General features: G+C 36.4%; 1 protein-coding gene across 1 annotated transcript; it reads left to right on the top strand.

The window, feature by feature from the left end:
• The first annotated feature begins 618 nt into the window (after positions 1-618).
• TIC22-III (Tic22-like family protein) lies at positions 619-20,672 on the top strand. Its single transcript, XM_006848396.4, has 8 exons — positions 619-1,362; positions 1,560-1,622; positions 13,316-13,390; positions 16,951-17,007; positions 19,476-19,535; positions 19,618-19,695; positions 19,989-20,024; positions 20,357-20,672. The coding sequence occupies exons 1-8, from the start codon at positions 826-828 to the stop codon at positions 20,447-20,449; spliced, it is 999 nt and encodes a 332-aa protein (XP_006848459.1). The 5' UTR covers positions 619-825; the 3' UTR covers positions 20,450-20,672.
• Positions 20,673-21,296: the final 624 nt, after the last annotated feature.

A 21,296-nucleotide genomic window follows, 5' to 3' on the forward strand; every position in this document is an offset into this window, starting at 1 on the left:
ACTATTTTTGAAATTTAAAATTTTATAATTAGATGTAAAAATAAATTTTGAAATAAGGTTGCAGATTGGATACGGATGCATCCGTAGGTGTAGAGGTAAGGTGCAGCTTCAAATTTTATCATAGTAAATAATTTTGATGTAAAATATTCTTAAGATTATCTTAAAATCTATTTTTATATCTAATTATAAACTTTTTAATTTTAAAAATGGTTAAAATCAAGTAGATTTATAAACATATAAAAAATTTGTAAATGGGCGGTATAGATAACATATTGAAAAATATATTATTTTTGAGATTTAAATTTTTTTATTTTTTATAATCGTACATCTCGATTACGAGACTAGAAGATCGATTAAAGGGTTTTTCAACATTAAAACTACATTTTCGGGTGGGTTTTTGAGGTTCTACATTATAAGGTGGGTTTTTGAGGTTCTACATTATAAGGTAGCATCCTTATATTAACTTTTTCCAACTTTATAAGTCTATTTTACAAACTTTGTCACACCCTGAAACTTTTGGATATCATATCGGAAGGTTCCAGAGCAAGATAGGGATTTTCACCAGCAGCACCGCGCCTTTAACATACTATTTTTCAGAGAAAATTGCTTTCTCTCTCTGTCTCTCTCTGACAAATTTCAGAGAAAATTGCTCTCTCTCTCTCTCGGACAAAGAAATTGCTCTCTTTCCCTCTCATACAAATTTTCTCTCTTTCTCTCTCGTACAATTTTTTTTTCTCTCATACAAAATTTCAAACAAATTGCTCTCTCTGATACAATTTTTCAGAGCAAATTGCTCTCTCTTTCTCTCTCATTTCTTGCACTAAAATGCAGTCGCCCAATCGAGACCAGTCATCATCCTCAAACACCTCCACACCCACTTCTCTTCAACCTCCTCTACCTTCATTACCCAAATTACCAGACCTTCATTGCTTAAAACAACACTGGAATGGCTTCCTAACTCACTGCTCCTCTTCACTGAAACTCCCTCTTCCCCATTTCCACATCAACGGAGCAGAATTGAAAACCCACTTCAAAGTCGCAGCTGAATCAGTTGGGGACAGAGCAAAACAAGCCATTAAAAATGGGGCCTCTCTCTTTTCTGGACCATCTTCTGAAGTTGGTTCTAGCCAAAATCCAGTTTGGGCTCGTGTTTCAGGACAAAATAGACCCATCAATGAAACCATTTCTGCAATGAGTCTGGCTTTGAGCCCTGAAGCCATTGAAGAGAGGCTTGCTGGCATTCCTGTGTATTGTTTGAGCAATTCAGATAAAGAATTCGTTTTAATATCTGGTTCGAGAACTGGCAAGTCTCTTGGGCTTTTTTGTTTCAAAGAAGAGGATGCAGAGACCCTACTTCAACAGGTTATTTCACTGTGATTTTTTGGTCGTTATGCAGAGACCCATTCTGGGCATCCTGAAAATCTTTCCCAGAACTATGATTCATGCTTGGGTTGTGTTTAAAGGAAATATTGAGTTATTATTTTTAAATATGTAAAAGATATTGGCATGCTGTAATATTTACTGAAGTCTAAATCATGTGTTTTTTTGGGTAATTGTAGATGAAATCCATGGACCCTGGCATGAGACACGGGTCGAAGGTTGTTTCTGTTGCTTTGAATAAGGTAAAAATTTTCACTTTTCATTTGACTTTTTTTATTTTCTAGTTACAACTCTGGACTTCTTATTGTTAATCTTGTATGAGGTTAAGCTAGAAATATTTTGCACCTGATGCAATCAAAATTATTTTTGCTTTTAACAAAAACCATATACTTTAATTAAATGAAGTTCTAGAAATTGAACTAGGAAAGGTACTTACCCAAAAAAAACTAGGCAAGGTTACGAAACAAATCTTTTTTGGGTGATCTTATTTAATTATTTTATCTGCAATGATTGTTTTCCACACAGTTTTGTTCTAGAACTAGGTCACTACTCATTTGAGTTGGACTAATTACAATCATATACGTTTGTTACTAATATAGAAACCCTTCTATTGTTCTCCATAAATTTGCTTATTGCAAAATTATATGTACTTGAATTCGCACGACGGTTTGTATTAGGGACCTCATTGTTCCTTTGTTCATTGATGTTAGTCAAAGAGAATATTACTCATTCTTCGACCCTATATCTCTGTATGGACCTAAAAAAGTTTAATCACATCAAAGTAACCACAAAATTAATAACTTGTGGTTAGTTTATGTGGTATTGGAGCTATAGTTATCGAAGTGTAGATTTTCTGCTCTCATATATTGAAATCTGGCAAAATGACCAAACCTCAATACTTCAAATGACATGTTTGTATTTGTCAGGCTTCTATGCGAAGTCAATCTCACATCCTCATGCATGTGGTGCATATCTCAAACTTGCAATCGTACTATTGGGTAGTGGCACCACTTTAAGTTCTTGAGGGATTGTGGTCTCTTCATGACAAAAAACTTGGTTCTTTTTTAAGCTCATTTGGACCTAGATAGAACATTATTCAAAGGATATAGGGTTTTTGGGTACTGATAGTTAATGATTTAGAATAATATTTATTTTCAATAATTCATTTGTATCTCTATTATTGCCATTCAATCCAAACCCTTGCTTAAGATTGTAGTGTTGGGGAAGAACTTTCATAATACTCTTTGGTTGCATTCCCTGTCTGTCCTATATTTCATGAAACCATCATATGTTTTAAAACTCATCTTTTGGAGATAAAATTGATATGATTTTCTGTGAATTGTTTTTTGGTGATTTAATAAGGGTCTCTTTAGGGAGTGGAGGGTCTTCTTTGAGAAGCTGTAGTGGTGCATGCCATTTATATAATATCATAAGATTGTTAGTTACTTTTATTGCTCGTATAGGCAAGCCCACTGTATATGTTCTGCCACACACTTACATACATCTTTACAACATCAAGAATTACAAAACAAAATAAAGACAATACCTTAGGATCCGTTTGCTGCCACATTTTAATGAACATGCACAAAGCCGACGACAAAAACAACAAAGAAAAACATACATGTTTGAGTTGCCTAGGCTTACTCTCTGGGACTTAGTTAACCCCACGATGGATCTCCACATATTGATAGCACTCCAATTCATGGCAAAGTTTTCTGGTTAAACTCATAATCAACTTGAGAACATTGCGGGCCATGGCTTATGGAGTTTCTCTTTCTTTTATGGTTTCTCCTCATCTCTAATGTTTCTCTTTCCTCATGCACATTCAGCCTATCAAAGAACTCGATCGTCTACGACTTGTGCATCTTATGAACTTTCCGATCTTTCTCCTAATTATAGCAGCCGTTGAAGATCATCTTTCCATCTTCAACTCATAGAGGATGCCTTTCTCTATCACACAAGCACAGTAGCCTGTAGAGAAACTTTTGTACCTACACGCGTACCTTGAACAGCCTGTAGAGAACACTTTTCTCTACCTGATTTTGCAGCAACACTTGGGAAATCCTTTCCCCCTTTATTACACATCGACAAACCTATGAAAATCCCTTCTATGTGTTCTTGGATCTGGGATAATATGGAGATTAATACCCAAGTCATTGACGCCGTGAGGATACCTTCTCGGTGTGTTGCATGCAGGCCCATGAAAAATTCTTTCTGTCTTCTTCTTATGCTAAATATTACCATCCTTGAGCCTCCACCTTTTGCTCCTCCTTTGTTGACTGTTGTGACTGAAAATCATCATCTCTTCACTTTGTGCATGCTTTGGAGATGATATCGTATGATTTATCCAAGGTATTAACCCTAGAGACCTCACGGCTATCACGTGGAGCCCATGAAGGATTAACTTCCTTTCTTCACCATGTACCAGCCCTGGAAGCACCTACATCTCCGCATACAGCCATGAAAGCGTCCTCATCTCTTCATGAAAATGGTGTAAAACCCTAGGAAACCCTCCTCCCAACATCCCAGCTTTCTTAGTTCTTCCACACAAAAATCAAATGTGTCTTTTGGGAGAGTTGGGTGAGCCTTTATATAGACTGTTCTTGGTATGAGTTGAATTCAGACCTATGCATTCATAGCAGATCTATGGGTGGACAGATACCTTTAAATCTCTGCCATCCACCCATGAGTCAGTCATCACAAATCAAGGATGAAGATCACACCTTTATACCCAGTTGTTTTATGCCACACTACTTCCAATTCTAGGGCACATAGAATTCGAGGAATGAGATTCAAACAGTCTTTCTAATGAATTTTTGTTTCATTAAATAGGAATCCTAGTTTAAAAAATTTCTTACCACATTCTCTAAACCTGAGAAGGTTCTTGAAGGAATCTTGAAAACAAGAAGATCTTTTAAAGAAACTAGAATTAATAAATACACGGGTATTTTTGTCAAACGGAATGCTTAACACATTCTTGGACTTGTTGGTCCTGATTTTGCATCTCCTTAGTGAATTGGGACATCCAACTGCCATGTATAGAGAATTATGGTGCATTCCTCTTCAATTAGATTTGAAAGATATTTGGAACTAGGACAATTTGCATGTCAAATATATGGGTTGCTTTAAATTATTTTGAACTAGATCCAGGACTCATGTGGGACCCGTGGCCAGTGGGGTCCATGTGCTCCTCTTCTAATCCTCTTTGGATTCTTGGGAGACCAATGTCCATTGGGCCCACGTGATCCTCTATTGGGTTACGTACCACATGGCAAGCTCACATGCACCTAAACCCCCCAAATCATATATTTGATTCCTTTTCCATAATTTTCAAAGAAAAAACATTTTATTCCAAATCAGTCACTGGATATAACAAAACCATAAATTTAAAAAATGTTCTTCTTTCTTTTAAGAACATACAAAACACAATTTTTAGAGTGACTATTGAGAAAAATAATATGTTGGGAAACAGGCCTAAAAGAGTGGGCATGCCATGGAGATGACGCAAAAACTTATAACTGGGTATTGTACTCACTCTCTACCCCTCAAACTAACCCATTAGACCCATGACTCACTGGCCACTATGCAGGGGCTCGTGATTGGCCTATCATATCAACCAAGATGCAAATGTACTACAGGGTTGCTTGTCGATTAAAATACTCCCCATAGGACAAGTCATGTGTATTCCAGGCACGGTGTCCATCCCAGACCTGTGCATCATCTTAGTTCCATTGTCCTCTAATTCACAAAATAGGGAGAAAGAAAACAAACGAACCAAAAAAAAAAAGACAAATGGTGAGAGAATATACCTCTTTGGGTATGCAAGGGAATCCACCTCAAAGGTCTTTTCAAAAGACCCAAAGACCAATTCTTTTTGTTTATCTCTTTTCCTTCACCACACTTATGTATTTATTAAGAAACCTTAAAAGCCTAACTTAGCCTATAAGAAACCCTAGTCATTCATGTTCTAAAAAATGAATTTCCAACTCTATTCCTAAATTGTTTAAAGAAAAAAACACAAATACACTGAAAGGCCAAATAACGCCAAACCCAATTCCAATCTCCTAAAAATAACATAATAAAATAAAAACAACCCAAACTGCGGCATTCTTTTGAGGTTGGGATCCTGCAGAGGTCTTTTGAGTAGTTGGTGATAGAGTTCCACCATGCGTGCGCTGTGGTACTTTTTCCACTTCAATAAACCAAATAATAAACACTTAATGTGCAACTTGTAATGAAACCTTAGGATATCAAGCATAATCTTGATTCCACTTTTGAGCTCCTTCAGCAATTGATTTCAATGAAAGAATTTTTCAACCAAATTCAACAAGTCAATAAAACCCTCACTTTGGAGCTTCCCATGAAACTCTGGAAAATTGACCTTGAAGCTGAGATCTCATGGACCCTACATGCTTGTGGTGCTTGCCTCAATATTGATATAGGCAAGATCAGTCTTGGAGTTGGTTGTGGAGCTCGATTGATCCCGAGGTTGAGATTCGGTGTCAGATCTGCTGGATGACGAGCACTATCTTCTCGATGATGGGTACTTTCTAATTGTTGCAACAAATTATTGACTGCGCCGATCTTTCCTCAAAGTTTGCCAATCTAGACTTGACAATTCTTCATGACTTGATTTATGCTTTCTTAATTTGTTGATTCACAATATCCATGATTGCAAGAGAGGGCTTTGGTGGCATTTTGATGGATGGATCTTCTAAAGATTTGATACCACTTGGTGTATTAATTTTTCAAGGCTTTCTTCTACATCTTTTTGGACTCTTTCAAATATTTGATCCATGCACTCCAAAAATGGATCAGTAGATGTTTTTTATGGCTTCATGCAGCACAATTCTCAATGCTCTGATACCACTTGATGTAAGAGTGAGGGATAAAGAAACAAATTAAAAAAGGTGAGAGAATCTATCCTCTCTCTGAGTGTGCAAGGGAGTCCACACCAAAAAAGTCTTTTCACAAGATCCAAAGGTCAATTCTTCTTTTCTATCTTTTTTTCCTTGCTCACACTTGTATACTTATAGAAGGAACCTTAAATCCCTAACTTACCCCTTAAGAAACCCTCATCACTCCTAAATCCTACCCCGCAATTCTCTGCAATAAAAAAGACACAGATACCCTAAAATAAAAAAATAAATAAAAGACCAAATAAACCTCAATTTAATTCCTGTCTGCTAAAAAAATAAAACATAAAGAAATAGAAAACACTGGATGAGTTGTCCTCTCTTAGCACATGCACATGTAGAACTATGTCGGTCGTGGCTATCGTGCATCCATGCCATAAGGTTGGTTTATTGAAGATTTGGCCCTTGGCCACATAGGTCTCCAACCCTCACACAGGAAGCCTATCCCAGATCTTTATGGTTGTCGACCCCACACAGAAGTATCCTTACCCCCTTTGCTACAAACCTACGACTGGGCTTTTCTACCGACTTCGACAAGCGTTAACCTGAAACCCTGAACTGTTAGTGCATCAAAAATTAAGCCAAAATTGAGCCCAACATCTGGGTTTCTTGACTCTGAGGCAAGGCCTAGAAAGCAAACCAAGGGGAGAATATGTGGTACACATGCCACACCTCTTTAAGTCCCATAGAGGTTGCTCTAAGGTCTTTTTCATGCATAGGGCAAATTGGTCCTGCACAAAGCCACACCTCTTTAAGTCCCATAGAGCTTGCTCTTAGGTCTTTTTCATGCATAGGGCAAATTGGTCCTTCACAAATCAATCTGCACGACCACACTTAAAATAGACTCAACCAACTTTAGGTAATGGTGCCGAATAAGTTGAATATCTTTAGTTTTTTCTATTGAAGTAAGCATAGTTGTCTTTTTTTTTTTTTTTTTGTTAATAATTCACCCACGCAAGCCAATTCTGGAGTCTAAATCACATATTTTCCTCTGATTTGTCTAATTCTTTATTCTTGTATTTTTTTTCTTCCCAATTCCTCAATTTGCAACCTTAGGAATCAGATTTGGGTCAATACGGCAGAGGCTTAGTTTTCATAGTCTAAGTTCCATTCCTATGTAACCTTGTCAAAATAAAAATTTCCTCTATTTGCAACCTTGAAATGTTCTTTAGTATCCTCCACATGCTATGAGGGATCTTCTTAGGCTTGTTAGTAGTAAGGAAAGAATATTATGATTCTCTATATTAGAGTCATGCTTCATATCTTGTTTATCCTCTTGTAAAAGGGGCTACTAGATGCCAATGAGTTTACAAAATCATGGCCAGAACAGATGATTTCGTGGATAGTTATTAAGCAAGGTTGATTATGAACTGCCAAGGGTTTACACAAAAGGCTGAAATTGTTATGTGAAGACCTTTGCGCCTGTTGTTAAGAGAACAACTATCGGTCTTGTTATAGTTAATAAGTGCAATGTTCCTTAGTAACTAGTATATATCTGTGCTTGTATTAAGAATTTATTCATTCACTGGTGATTTGCATGAGAAAGCTTTCATGTGACACCACCAAGGCATCTTTCTTGACTTGTTTATTAGTCTCAAACAACATTTTCCAGCAATGTTTGAGAAATTCGAAGTTAATTCTTCAGTTAGATTTTTAATAAAAATTCTGCAAATTGGAGTAGAGTTAGTCTGCACTATTTGCTTTCACAATAATCAATGTCATATTTATTGTTCTTGTGCATGTTGATGATACTGCTAGATTTGGTGATAAATTGATGATAATATTGTTATTTTGGACTGTCAAATGACAGCTCAAGCTTTCTTTCATATGAAAGACAGAGGCCTTCTTAAACATTTTATTTCTTATGAAAGACATATGTGTTATGTTTGCCCTTAGCACAAGTATGCAGAGGATCTTATTTGTAATGCTTCTCTCACCAGTAGCAAGATAATAGATAGTCCCTTCCGGCTAACAGGGTTTCTATGAGGGAACTAGGTTTAGACCTTACAGCTCGTTTGTTGGTAGTCTCTTTTAAATGGCATTCACCTGTCTTGATGTCTTTGGTGTTGTTCTTGGAGTTAGTCGGTACATGATGTCACCCCAGAAATCTGTTACGGGGTGAACAAGCTTATTAGATACGTTCACATATTCCTACAGCGATCCCTTTTCATCTTCATCTTCCACGGAACTCACAACCTATTCTGCTTTGGTCGTTTCTGTAATGCTTTGTTTTCCAGACTGCTTAATTTTTCAAGAAATGCCTAAACTTTTATGAACTTAACAAAAATTTTATTTATTATTTTTGCTCCATGCAGAATACAAAGTAAAAGTATTTATGTCTTCTACAAAAGAGGCACGATATCATGAGCCAAACGAAAATGTTATAGGCATCAATCATTGGACACCAGAATGTGTTAAAGAGAAAGGCTAGTTAGTTTTACTGCTATAGAAAATGGAGGTTCACCATTATTTCCTTTTTGACGCACAGCATAAACTAGCACCATTTGCACATTACTCAAAAAAGAAGGCAAATTTGTGAAAATACATATTGAGTATCTAACTGCATTCCTCTGAAGATGATAGACCAGCTGGAATATATTCCAACTCCAATTGAACTGCTACATTAAAAACAGATCACATTGCTGTATAGATTCCCCTTTCTATTTTTAGATTCTTGTGTTCAAATCTTTTGTTGTTGAGGCAGTGGATGATAATTAGTAAGGCACTGGTTAGATCTCATCCACCATGAGGTGATGATGCTCTTTGCCATTGATGGTTCTTGCAACTTATTGATCACAAAAAGCCAAGGGAAATATAGAAGGAAGCTTCAGAGCCACCTCTTTAATGGTCTCTTTAAGCTGGAGTTCGATAATGTCTTCATGTGGAACATGGTAGAGGTAAAATTTGAAGGTATTTTTGATAATGCATCCATGGTCACAGTTTTGGACATCACTATACTATGGAAGGGGGTATTTTGGTCACAAACGTGCTGGCATCTTTGTATTTCTCTGTACTATGAAAGGGGACACTGAAAACACCATTAAGTTGACATAGGACCCCTATATGTGCTCTTGATGTCTTACCAGAATATTTGCACATCATTATAATCTCTTTCTTTTTCTGTCACACCAGTAATAATGTGATTGTGAGGACAGGTAAGAAAATCGATGAGTGAATGTAACATAGTATATTAGGAATTAAGTTTAAGTTGTGTTGAGGTTATGGCCTTTCAAGGCCTTAAGACGCCAGTTTTTATAATTCTTGTATGCAGTGGGAGTGGATGAGAACACCATGACTTGCCAGATCTTTGTAAGATGGGATCTAGTGTCCTTAGAGTCACAACACCCTGGATCATGAGGTGAGTGTATAAGGGACGATAAGGCAAAAGGGTCGAGGGTTATCCCTAGTAAGGGTCGGTGAGAAAATACCTCATGATCATTAGAACCATGGCACGAGTATGCCTGTTATAAATGTCATGGATATGAGAATTTCTGTAGCTCGAGTTTTCCTATGAGAATTTCTTGGAGCCCTGTGTGAGATGGTTAGGCTTTAAGAGGACATAAACGAAATCCCTAAACTCGAACTGAATCACCACATGTGCATGGACACTTGCAAATAAGAAGCCACTCTTTTCAGTCCTAATCCGCTGGAAAGAGCTACGCACATGTGCAATCCAGAGAAAGTGCCTGATTATCCAATTTCATTTCCTAAAGGATCTAATTCCCCTCAAAACAATTTTATTGGATTCAAAATTGAATTGAAATGATGAGAGAACATTGAGAATGACTTTTGGTAATTTTGAGATTTTTTTTTGTTCGAGTAAAATTCGATTTATAAGATTCTTTTGGTTCCATGTGATGACTACCTAGCTTCACATGTGGGGGCCATGCCACGCCAGCTCCATGTCAGCACCATGTGGCTGATATCATCACATGGGTGGCATGAGTATAAGGTGGAGCTTGGATGCTTATGTTATTTGCATTTTGGTGAAGTTTATATTAATAACATGTGTGAGGACCTTGACACATGTGGTTGCCAACTAAGATCATGATCTTTTCCCAATTTTAAGGACTTGGGTCCAATTGAAATCAATCTTTCTAACCATATGAGATGTTGGTTTCTTTGATTGAACAAATGTGTGGGTGGGTTATGACAACACGTGTGAATTACAATAGTAAGAGAGAAAGGCGTATTGTTTTGAATTAGAGAAGCTAGAGTTAGAAAAATATGGAAAAAGGAGGGGCACGCTCCTACCAAGTGATCTCTCTCTCATCTTTATTCAAAGACCATGGGCATTTGTGTAAATGGCTTTATTTGAATTTTGAATTTTGAATTTGAAATTCAAAAGATAAAGAGGGAAATTTGGACATTGAATTTGGATTTAAGGGAATAAGGTGGCAAAATCTACACCACTCATCATGATAGCTTGATGTTAGGTGTAACCGTGTAAGGCTAGGATCAAGCCTATCTCACACCATAGATGCTCTACATTAATGGCTCACACTAGATCTAGGTTAAGGCTCCTATACTCTCGCTCTACTAGGACATGTATAACACCATAAACCCTAATCTCTTTCATCTAAGTTCATTCTCACCCCTTGAGGCTCACGTTGAGATTAGAGAGAGAAATAGAGAGAAAAGGTGGCACAGCCCCCATTGTTGCTTCTCTTGAGTTCAAGCTATGGAGTCCAATGGAGCGTGAAGCACCCAAGCCTTCCTAAATAAACCAACATCCCTCTTCTTGGCCTCTCCTTGCTGCATTAAACTCCTCCAAACAGCAAGGTATAAAACTTTCCATGGTCATTGATTTACTTGCTTCCATGCTCTACTTAAGTCTAGATGTGTTGGCATGACTCCATATTTTGGCATAGTTCTACCATCATCTCCATGAGCATTTCTTGAGATTATTTTCTGAGATCTTTGAGTTTATAACAGCAATATTTTTGCGTCCCTACATATCTCCAAACATTGATTTTACATGCCAAAACTATATCGAAACTTTGACTCCCACTTGCTTGACTCAAAATCCTACACAGTACTCCATTGCATGCCATCTATGTCACAGTGCCATCTCTCTTTTATGTGTGATTTCACATCAATCTCTCGTTTGAATTTCTTGTTCTATTTGAGAGAGAATTTTTTTAGAGAGCCTTGCATGCATTAGCTTCCCTAAAACTGGATTGAATTGACCCATTATCTTGTCTTATGCTATCAAAAGTGAGCATCGATATGGTGTGTGACTAAAGTCCCGTGGCAGCAAGCCAGGCAATTTGAGCTTTATTATTCGCTTTCCATGCTTAAGAGACCTCGATGCACATATTTGGTTGATTGTATGTTTTTTCAGGATTGACCTTGACTTGTAATTTGGTTTATGTGATTGGATGTATTATCTGAAGAGTTGTGTCGCTGAAATTTTCAAGTAAGTGGCGTAATTCGTGTAATTTGTCAAGCTCCAAGTGTCTTTTAAGGGGTCGTTTGGATACCTGAAAATATATTATTGTCTGTGAAATATATTACTGGCGTAATACATTACCTACAAATGGATTGTTACTGTTTGGGTAGTATTTAGATGCACCCTGGGAAATACATTGCTACTGTTTGGCTATGTCTGGAAGAAATATGGGAAATACATTACCAACGTTTTACCCACACTTGCCTATAAACTATCATTTCTTTCTTTTTTGTCACAAAATTCCACTGAAATGCAGAATTAAAGTCATCATCACACCATTCAAAAAAGATTTTCTAATAATAACATCATCACCATTCCAAAAATATTTTTTAATAATAACTTGTACCATTCTAAAGTCATCATGACACTATTTCCTATTTATTTTGCATACCTTAGGCACTTACATGGAATCATATGTCTTCTAACATGATTAGACTTTGGTTTCAACATGATAAGTCATTGGAATAACATGATTTTATTGTGATAAGCCTTATTTTTATTTATTTTTTATAGAAGTCTTTCAAATGTATCTCTATATAATTTCGAATAAACAATAAATTTATGATACCGAATTCAAAATCTTTATGGTACAAGTTAAAAAATGGAAAGAAGTTTGATTAGTAAAGTAGAAGGTTTGGTAATTGCAGTAGAAAATTTTTAGGCATTGGAGGAGACTAAAGAGGTATCTTATTTTAATTAAGCTTTTACTAATTTCTTATAAGGATTATGTTGTGTGAAATTTTTTATTATAATTGTATTGTATAATTTCTCATTGATTACCACTTATTATTTTTATTATTATTATTTTTATATAAGAGCTAATGGTTTCAGATGAGCGCTACAACCCAAATTAGGGATAGAGGGATGTAGAAATGGATGTGCGCAGGAGAGAGGGAGAATGGAAGGGCACAAGAGCGGTAGATAGAGGATTTTTTTTGGGTAAAAGACGCGCATAGTTAGATTACTCGTTAAGCGCATAATAGATTTCACAGCCATTTTGTGCGTAATAGATTCACGTATTTTGAAGAAATATTGCGTAGTTTATTTTCATTTTCTTACTATTGAAGTGTACCTAAATCTCATATGTCCTTGTAATATGTTTCACTGTAATAGATTTTCAGGTACCCAAATGGCCCTTAAGAGAACTTGTGTAGGACCCATAGTGAGGTGTTAAGTGTTGTTTTCAAGTATATGTAAAGGTGAACCTGTCATCACCATGAGGTCTATGTTGCTGTAAATTTGGCTTGTAAGGTATTGTATTTGGTTTAAGTTATTGAAATTGCAAAAGAAGTGTCCAAAAGGCTAGGCCTCTATACTTGTGCCCTTGAGGATCTGTTGTATTTTGTACTTTTGTTTTTTTCATAGCAAAGCTATAACAACTAGTAGAGTACATATTCTGATAACATTTGGAGAAAGTTTTGAGCAAGAGTTGATTGCGCATTCAGATTCTGTGAGATATATAACAGTTGAGTAGACCTTAATTTGGATCTTCTAAAACTTTATCTGTTGATTTTCTTTTCTATTTTCCTTTATATATATTTAGGTTTCTGACTTCAAGTTTCAACAGGTAGTCCAGCTTAAAGTTGATGGAGTTGCCTTCAGGTTCATACCTGATCATTCCCAGCTCAGGAATGCACTTAAGGTCAGTATATAAATTTGTGATGTCCAGAAGTACTAATAACTATTTTAGCTGATTTTTTATTGTAAAAGACAACCACTGATTCCATTTTTATAAGCATTTTATTGATGCCTATCAGTGACAAAAGTAGTTAAGTTCCGTCATGGATACTGACATGTTATGCTTGTTCTTTCAAATGTTATGGTCATTGTGGGAACTCATTTGATGTGCCTATGTTTCTTACCATAGTTTTAGAATGCGGCTGCATAATGTGTTATGCAATCCTGGAGCACCTCTCTCCAGGCTGCATATGTGGAAAAATGTGATGTGCTTTCATAAACGGTTCATGACCCGCATATGTGGCCGCATTGCATCGCGCGTGATGTGTGCTCTGTGCTCGTGGGTGGAGAAGAGGGGGACGGGTTTAGGGGGTATATAAAATGCACATACATACACCCATAATAAAAACCCACAAAAGAAAAAAGAAAAAGAAAAAAAAACACATTAGAACCATTTTATATAGCTCTAGGGTGATTAAACCGGCATTGCCGGGAACCACAAGCAACCGATGAGATTGGAAGAGAGATTAAGGCATACAAAGATAGCCAAGAAAAGCAAAGAAAAGAAGAAAATATGACAACAAGAATTGATAGAAGAAATTGAAGTATTTGATGACTTGACCGATTGAGAATTGACAGTTGATTATCCTTTTCTTTTTTATGTCATAAACTTTTGGTCTTTTTCTCTTTGGAGTTTAAACTTTAAAGTTTAGAACTTTGGATATTTTCTATGAGATGGAGTCGATTGCTTTGTTTTATATGTTGTTTGCGTTAGACATTTAAACTATTAAAGGCAAGAAGTTAGAACAAAATACACTACTCAGAGTTTCAGATAGCTAATATTTATATAAAAATATCTATAATTACATAAAGTGTTATGTTAGGGTGCTCACACTATAGAACATTTTATAATTGTAAACAAATTTTAGACAGTTATATATTCTTCTTTTGTACATAGAGCATTTTTTTTAGTAAGGGTATTTTTGGTCATTAAGAGAGGTGTGACATCATCTATATGGGGTGTGACATCACTCATATGGAGCACACTAGTGGTATTTAATACTCCATGTAAGGGTATTTTTGGTCATTAAGAGAGGTGTGACATCATCTATATGGGGTGTGACATCACTCATATGGAGCACACTAGTGGTATTTAATACTCCATGTGGGTGACATCACACCTCATGTGGATCATGTCATGCCCCTCGTAATGACCAAACATACCCTTTCTAAAAAACTATTATATTACAAAACAAGGGTATATAAGTGTCCAGAATTTGTTGAGTACAATTATAAAATGCTCTATAGCCTGAGCACCCTAACATAACCCTTACATAAATCACATTTATGTTTTTTCTTATGCATTATTATATTTTTTGTACTTTTTAAATTTATTGGCTCCATTAGAGGTGATGCACCCGCATCGCGGCATCGGAACCCTGATCGCAGTGGGTCCGCATCATGCACTTTTAAAACACTATTCCTACCTCATCAATGTTCATGATATGCACTGCAGTGTTGATTACGGTGATAGTGCACATGCTTTTCACTTTTAAAATAAATTCTTGACCACCTTACTTCTACTATCTGTCAAGTGTTTTGCATTGTTTTCCAAGAAAGTTTGACGCAAGAAATAGTTACCGAGTTTTTGACGATGCGCTCGCTTTAGTATGATGTTTTGTAGTTCAAATCTCTAACTTCAATGGAGTGTTATTGCTTATTGAGTGCATGAAAATTTCACAGCATTTAGAAACCCCTTATTCTCTCAGGAGAAAATAACTCCACTAATTGTTGTCAAGGATAAAAGGAAAAAATCATCCCAATAATTATAAGCGGTTTATATGACTAAAATCATGGCCTAATCTGATTATTGGTTCGGCATGCGAAATTAGCCCTAATATAAAGTTTCTCATGTTCAGATGTTCACTTTCTATTCAATGAAAACTTGGTTTTTGGTCTGTGTCCTATCCCCATCTTTTTCTCCAAGAATCATTTTTATCTATACGAAAATTTTATTAAATGAATAATCTCATGTAGGTACAATATTTGAGGTGAAGTGTACCGTCTATATCTGGACTCTCACAATTGACACCCACATTTGCTAATGCCTTTGGTACAAAACGGCCTCTCTTAAAACATGATGAAAGGAAGTATTTTGTAGGAGCAAAAGATCTCTTGAAATGTCATCAACCATCTCAACAATGAAAAGGGATAAAAAGTCAGTGACCTTCTCCAAGGAACTTGCACTGCCTTTCATAAAGTGGATTTCCTTAAAAAAAGGGCATGTCTAATACATTGACTTATTTTTTCACTTCCATGCTTAAACAAATTATAAGAAAAGGGACTTTGTGATGAAGGTAGCCAACTGAATTATGACACCTGTTTGATTAAATTATATTTTCTAGGATTTTGGATGTAATGCTCCCTCAAATTTCACATGTTAAAATCAGTGTTGTTAAGTTTGCTTTGCTTCAGCCGAGGAGGCCGAAGCCTTCAGTTTTTCCCTCTGTGCCGAAGCAAAGCAAAGAAAAAAACCTAGTAATTCAGCTAGATTCGGTCGCTTTGGCCAGATTTGAATTGATTTGGCTGAAGAATGTGGATTTAGCCGAAGATGATAGGGGTAAACATGTAATTCTATGATGTTCCATGGGCATTAAAAAAAACCGGTAGCATTAAAATACTATGATTTCAAGCCATTTTAATTTTTAAGAATTAAAAGTTAAAACTTAAAAGTTAAAAATATTGGGTTTTCAATTCATAAGCCACTTTACGATCTGCTTCACCCTTCAAGCATTCAAGTCTTCAACTCTCCCGTTCGTTCTCCACTCCTCCCTCTTCCTTCACAAGCTCATCGGCCCCATTTGAGAATCATCATAATCCACATTTCACATATAAGTAGTAACAAAGTATTAACAAAATTATTTATTATTAATTATTAGCTTTTTAATTTTTAAATTTTTTACATAATTATAAAAATATTTTTATATTTATTTTAAAATAAAAACCAAAGTCTTCCCTCCGATAAGCCGAAGCACCAAATTTCTTCATTGTTTAGACCAAACTGAAGTAGGTTCCGAAGCGAATCTGACAACATTGGTTAAAATCAATTTCATATAAGATATAGAAAAATTCTACAAAAGATATCTCACAGCAATGAAGCCATATAACCTTTTTGTAAGAGGGTTCCTTCTTGGATTACCTCAAGTTGGATTTTGTGCCTTCCATTCCTTACAAGTGATTGGCTAGCCTACCATTCTGTTTTGTCACTAGAAGAAGAAACTAAAATACAATTTTTATTCCTTTGAACTGAATTAGCATATATTGAACTTGTCAAATGTTGCATTTTTCACAAATTGCAACTTCACTGTATGGTTTCCATTTTCTTTTGTGCCATATTACTTATTGTAGAATTTTGTTGTGGGGGTTTCATTTCTGTTTTGGGACTAAAAATATATTCCTTGGTGTGCCCTAAATCAGAAAGTAAAGGATCTCATTTCATTGTTGAAAAATAATTCTCGTATGCAGGAGAAGAAAAAGGAGGGGGTTCCTGCCCAGGATTTCTGTGGAGTCCCTGTTTTCAAGGTCTGATCCAGATACCCTTCTCAAAATCATGTGATGTGGTGTTCTCTTGGTAAATATATGCGCAACAGTATGAGCATTGGGTTCTCTTTTTCAGTGGTCTAGGAAAGTTGTTAACTCAGAAATCTCATGCCATGCACTTTTTCCATTTGATGATTCGAAATTTCCTCCAGTTATTTCTCTTGTTCTTCAAGGTCCATCCTGCCATGTGGAAGCTATTTTTTTTTTGTCTGATCTTTTTTGTTGTATTTTGGAAGTCTACAAGGTCTCTCTCTCTCTCTCTCTCTCTCTCTCTCTCTTTCTCACACACACACACACACACACACACACACACACACACACGCATTCTCATATCTTTGGCCTATTACTATAATGCAAATGTTGTAGGGTGTTTACCTTAAGCGGTGCATTATCATTTGTTCATGGAGAAAATTAGTTACTCTTATATCTATGAGATGGCAAAGTTCAAAGTTTTGAATGTATATCTTGGAGCATTCTGGTCATTTTTTACTGTCTTTATATGAGTATGCAGATAAGTAAATTCTGAATGGTGAGAAATGAATCATATTATTTGCTAGGGTATAATACATGACATGATAAATCCATTAGTGGATGTTTCAGGTTTATTGCAAATTATCAAAATACAAGGGATCAAGATGAATAAGTAGGAGAACGTATAAGGTTGATGCAATATTTTACCCTGAAATAGAAGAGTCCTATGAACTGAAATAGCAAGAAATTGGTTAGGATCAGGACCATTCAAGTTGAGCTTATTCAAAATAACTAGCTGAATAGGAATATGATAGGAGAATATTTGTCTTAAATGCCAGAACAATTGCTAGCAGAGTAGTTGTATATAAATTTTTTCAGACTAGTTCTGGTGTTATGGTTTTGGAGGAAGTGCTGTTGATACACAATACCCGACTATCTTGTACATACAATAGGCTTCGAGGTACAGAAAGACTTCAACAGTTCTATGAATAATCCAAAGTGCCAACAGTACTCTCATAGGATGCAGTCAAGCCCAAGAAAAACTAGAATGTGTGTAAAAACCAAAATGACAATGGGTTGCCATTCTCAACATGCCGAGCTACACTCGAATGAACAGTAGAATAGTAAAGTCTGAATTTTTGGAGTCTAATTGACTTCTAATACCTATGTCAATGGGTTGCCATTCTCAACATACCGAGCTGCTCTCTAAACTACACAAACCTAACAGTTGCCGTCAACCTGTTGAATAGATCTTTATGGATTCACTAGTAGAAACATAAACCAAATCAACTTCATCATGGAGCACCTTTTCTCATAAAATGATATTGAACCTCAAGGTACTTGGTATAAAGCATAGAAATGGGTATTGAAGCTAATATAAAAACCCCGTATTTCTTAAGTTGTAACTATGGGAGCATCGTGATAAAATCCCTCCAGTTTAAGCATCAGGATGTCATTGTTTTCATCCCTTCTCCCTCCCTGAATCTTCAAATAGTTGGTCATCATTATCTTCAGAGCAGTATTTCTCCTCCACTAATTCATCCAACTCCTGCCTTCCCTTTCTTGAATAAAATTGGTATTCTCTACCCTTATCCTGTTTGTCATCATCCCCTGTTCTCCCTTTTGTCTAACCCCTCAATACTCCTTGTCCTCCCATTCTCTCCACCTTTCTCTAGACAATAGGATATCCACTGGCTTTATCTAATGCTGCTGGCCTCAATCTATTACATTTATCACCCATTGCGACAATCAGTATTCCTTGGATTTATCAAAATAGAAAGGTATATTTACCCAGATATATACCCAATAAACCTTTGAATCCCATACTTCTCTCTGATACCCTTTCTCCCATATACTTCCTTATCTCCATATACTTATGGAGTTCTTTTATTCACTACCGTACCACTCTCTTCAGTGCTTTTATTGACTTCTTCCTCCCATATACTTCCTTATCTCTCCACCAACATTTTCAATATCAGGTGGCTCTATTGAACTCAAGAACCTCATTCTTAGTACTTAATCGATATTGAAACTCAACAGTTTGGCATTCATTCCAATAAATTAAGGCTAGACGATGCACCAAAAGCCCCTTTTCTTAAGGGTAGACAAGCCCATTTTCGTTTCCCTGTGCTGGGTTTTCCCAGTTTCACTCTGATCTCTTTCCCTGTGTTCGGATGTCTCTATCTGACCTATGTCTCTTTCCACATGCAAAATATAAATCTCATTTGTGCTTCTGGACTAGGCAAAAACTAGACTAAAAAACAACCATGATGGTCGCAAAAATGCCTTCAAAGTATTGTTTCTCTATTGTTGGACAAAAGTTGTGTATAAAAGTTCCTTAATTTTGTTTCTTCTGAGGTCATTATTGTGTAATGCGCACTTAACTAGTAGAAAGAAACAATAATGAAGCGCAGTTCCTCCTTTTTTGGTTTGATTTTTTTCCTTTTTTATAACAACCTTATTTCTGTGCTGCTTTTCAGTCTCAGAGTTTGATATTGAGGAGCGGAGATAAGAGATATTGTCCTGTATTCTTCAGAAAGGTATAGGAAGTAAAATACCTATTGCTGATTCTGCTCAAGAAACTCATTCTTAACCCCTTTAACATTTTTTCGTTTCTTTTAGGAGGATCTGGAGTTGTCTCTCTCTAGAGCCTCCCGAGATCAAAGAAGATTGAATCCTTTGATGAAAGGAGATATTCAGGTTTATTCTGAATCTTTTGATTCTTCCGAAATTTTGTCCTTAGTACAAAGGGAATGATGGACTATTGGCAGACCATATGTTGGTCATCACCATCTGATGAAATATTGGATGGTGACGAAGTGTGACCCACCAGAACAGGATATGATCTCAACAGTGGGTCCCACTCATTATCATTATTCCTCATTTCATCAGACAGCGATGCTATGGTTCCTTGATAGTCCATGGGACTATATTTACTTTCCGTAATACAGAGAGACACTGTTCCATAATGTCCTCCATATTTCGCAATGTAGGTCTGTGCTTTTGAAGAAATAATAAAAGGAATGAAGGTATCTCTCTCTCTCTCTCTCTCTCTCTCTCTCGTTTTCCTTTCCCTTTCTGAAAAATGTTGTCGGAATCTATACTATAGTACATGTGGTATTGTGTGTGTTACTACATGTTGGTCTCCATTGTCCCTATCAATGACCAATGGTGGAGATGATCCATCTTTTTGCCATTGTCCGCTCAAGCAAAGGAATGGTTCATATCCTGTGCGTCATAGAAAATAGCTGTTAAAGAGCACTTATAGTTATGGAAAATATACTACTTGTAGAATAGGTGCCATCCCAAATGTTATAACACCTTTTAATGTAGTCCATGCTAACAAGGGAAGCATTTGCAGGAAAACCATGTGACCAAGTGGGATAATGTTGTCTTCATTCCACCTGGCTTTGAAGTCTCCACGGATGTGGCCCAGCAGAGGCGGCAAGCTTGAACAATTCAAGAGGGTCATGAAGCTTTTTTTTCTTGTTCTTTCTTTTGATTGGTAAGGTTCCCAAAGTCAGCTTCTACTTCTAGACATAGAAAAAGGAGTTTGTTCTTGCCATGTATCCGAGAATGCCATCTGGAGATCTGGATGGGAGTTGTGTGGTTTGCAATTTTGTAAAGTGTTCTACTTGTTCAGGAATTTGAAGTATTTTAGATGTGTTTGTGATGTATTTGTTAGTTGCATAGGGTCTCTTGCCTCTCTAATGTGCCTATTATGGCACTAAGCATGCAGGTTTAAATTTTTCGTCAACTTTGATTTTCAAGGATAACTGCACATAGGCATTGGTTAAGGTGAGAGTATTGGATCAGTTGGGATTCATGTGCTCATTTGGCAGAGATGCTAAGAGAAGGGTTCAGGTTCTTACCTCTTGGTTCACGGGTTAGGTAGCGAAGTATGCATCACTGGTAACCGAGGTTTTAATCCCATTCAACACCATCCAAAAGGAGAAGGAAAAGGGACAACCAGAGGCTTTCGAATTTGATCTCTTTTTGGAGGTGGCTCTTATTAAGGAATATAGAATTTGATCTCTTTTTGGAGGTGGCTCTTATTGAGGAATATAATAAGAAAAGAGGCTAATGTCGCGTTGCAACTAAGTTGTTTTGGATAAGATAATGAGAGGGATGAGGTCTAGCCTCTTGGCTTTGTGGTTAAACCTAAGTTTGATGATGATTATTTGAAATAGTGTTATCAGGATCGGACTAGTTACCGATTTGGTGAGGGGTTTGGTCTGGTCAATATTGGTAATTAACGGTTGAACTAATTAGATAGGATTTAGGTCAAATTTTATAAAGGA

The sequence above is a fragment of the Amborella trichopoda genome, chromosome 6 (genome assembly GCF_054954075.1).
Source record: "Amborella trichopoda isolate Santa Cruz 75 chromosome 6, AtrichopodaSantaCruz75HAP2 v2.0, whole genome shotgun sequence".
Lineage (NCBI taxonomy): Eukaryota > Viridiplantae > Streptophyta > Magnoliopsida > Amborellales > Amborellaceae > Amborella > Amborella trichopoda.

What these genes read in the sequence shown, in the direction of transcription:
- TIC22-III (XM_006848396.4), top strand. Translation starts at nt 826, where the DNA reads ATGCAGTCGCCCAATCGAGACCAGTCATCATCCTCAAACACCTCCACA. An exon ending in AGCTCAGGAATGCACTTAAG is followed by an intron (nt 13,391 to 16,950) that starts GTCAGTATATAA and finishes TCTCGTATGCAG; the next exon opens with GAGAAGAAAAAGGAGGGGGT. An exon ending in GTGGAGTCCCTGTTTTCAAG is followed by an intron (nt 17,008 to 19,475) that starts GTCTGATCCAGA and finishes GCTGCTTTTCAG; the next exon opens with TCTCAGAGTTTGATATTGAG.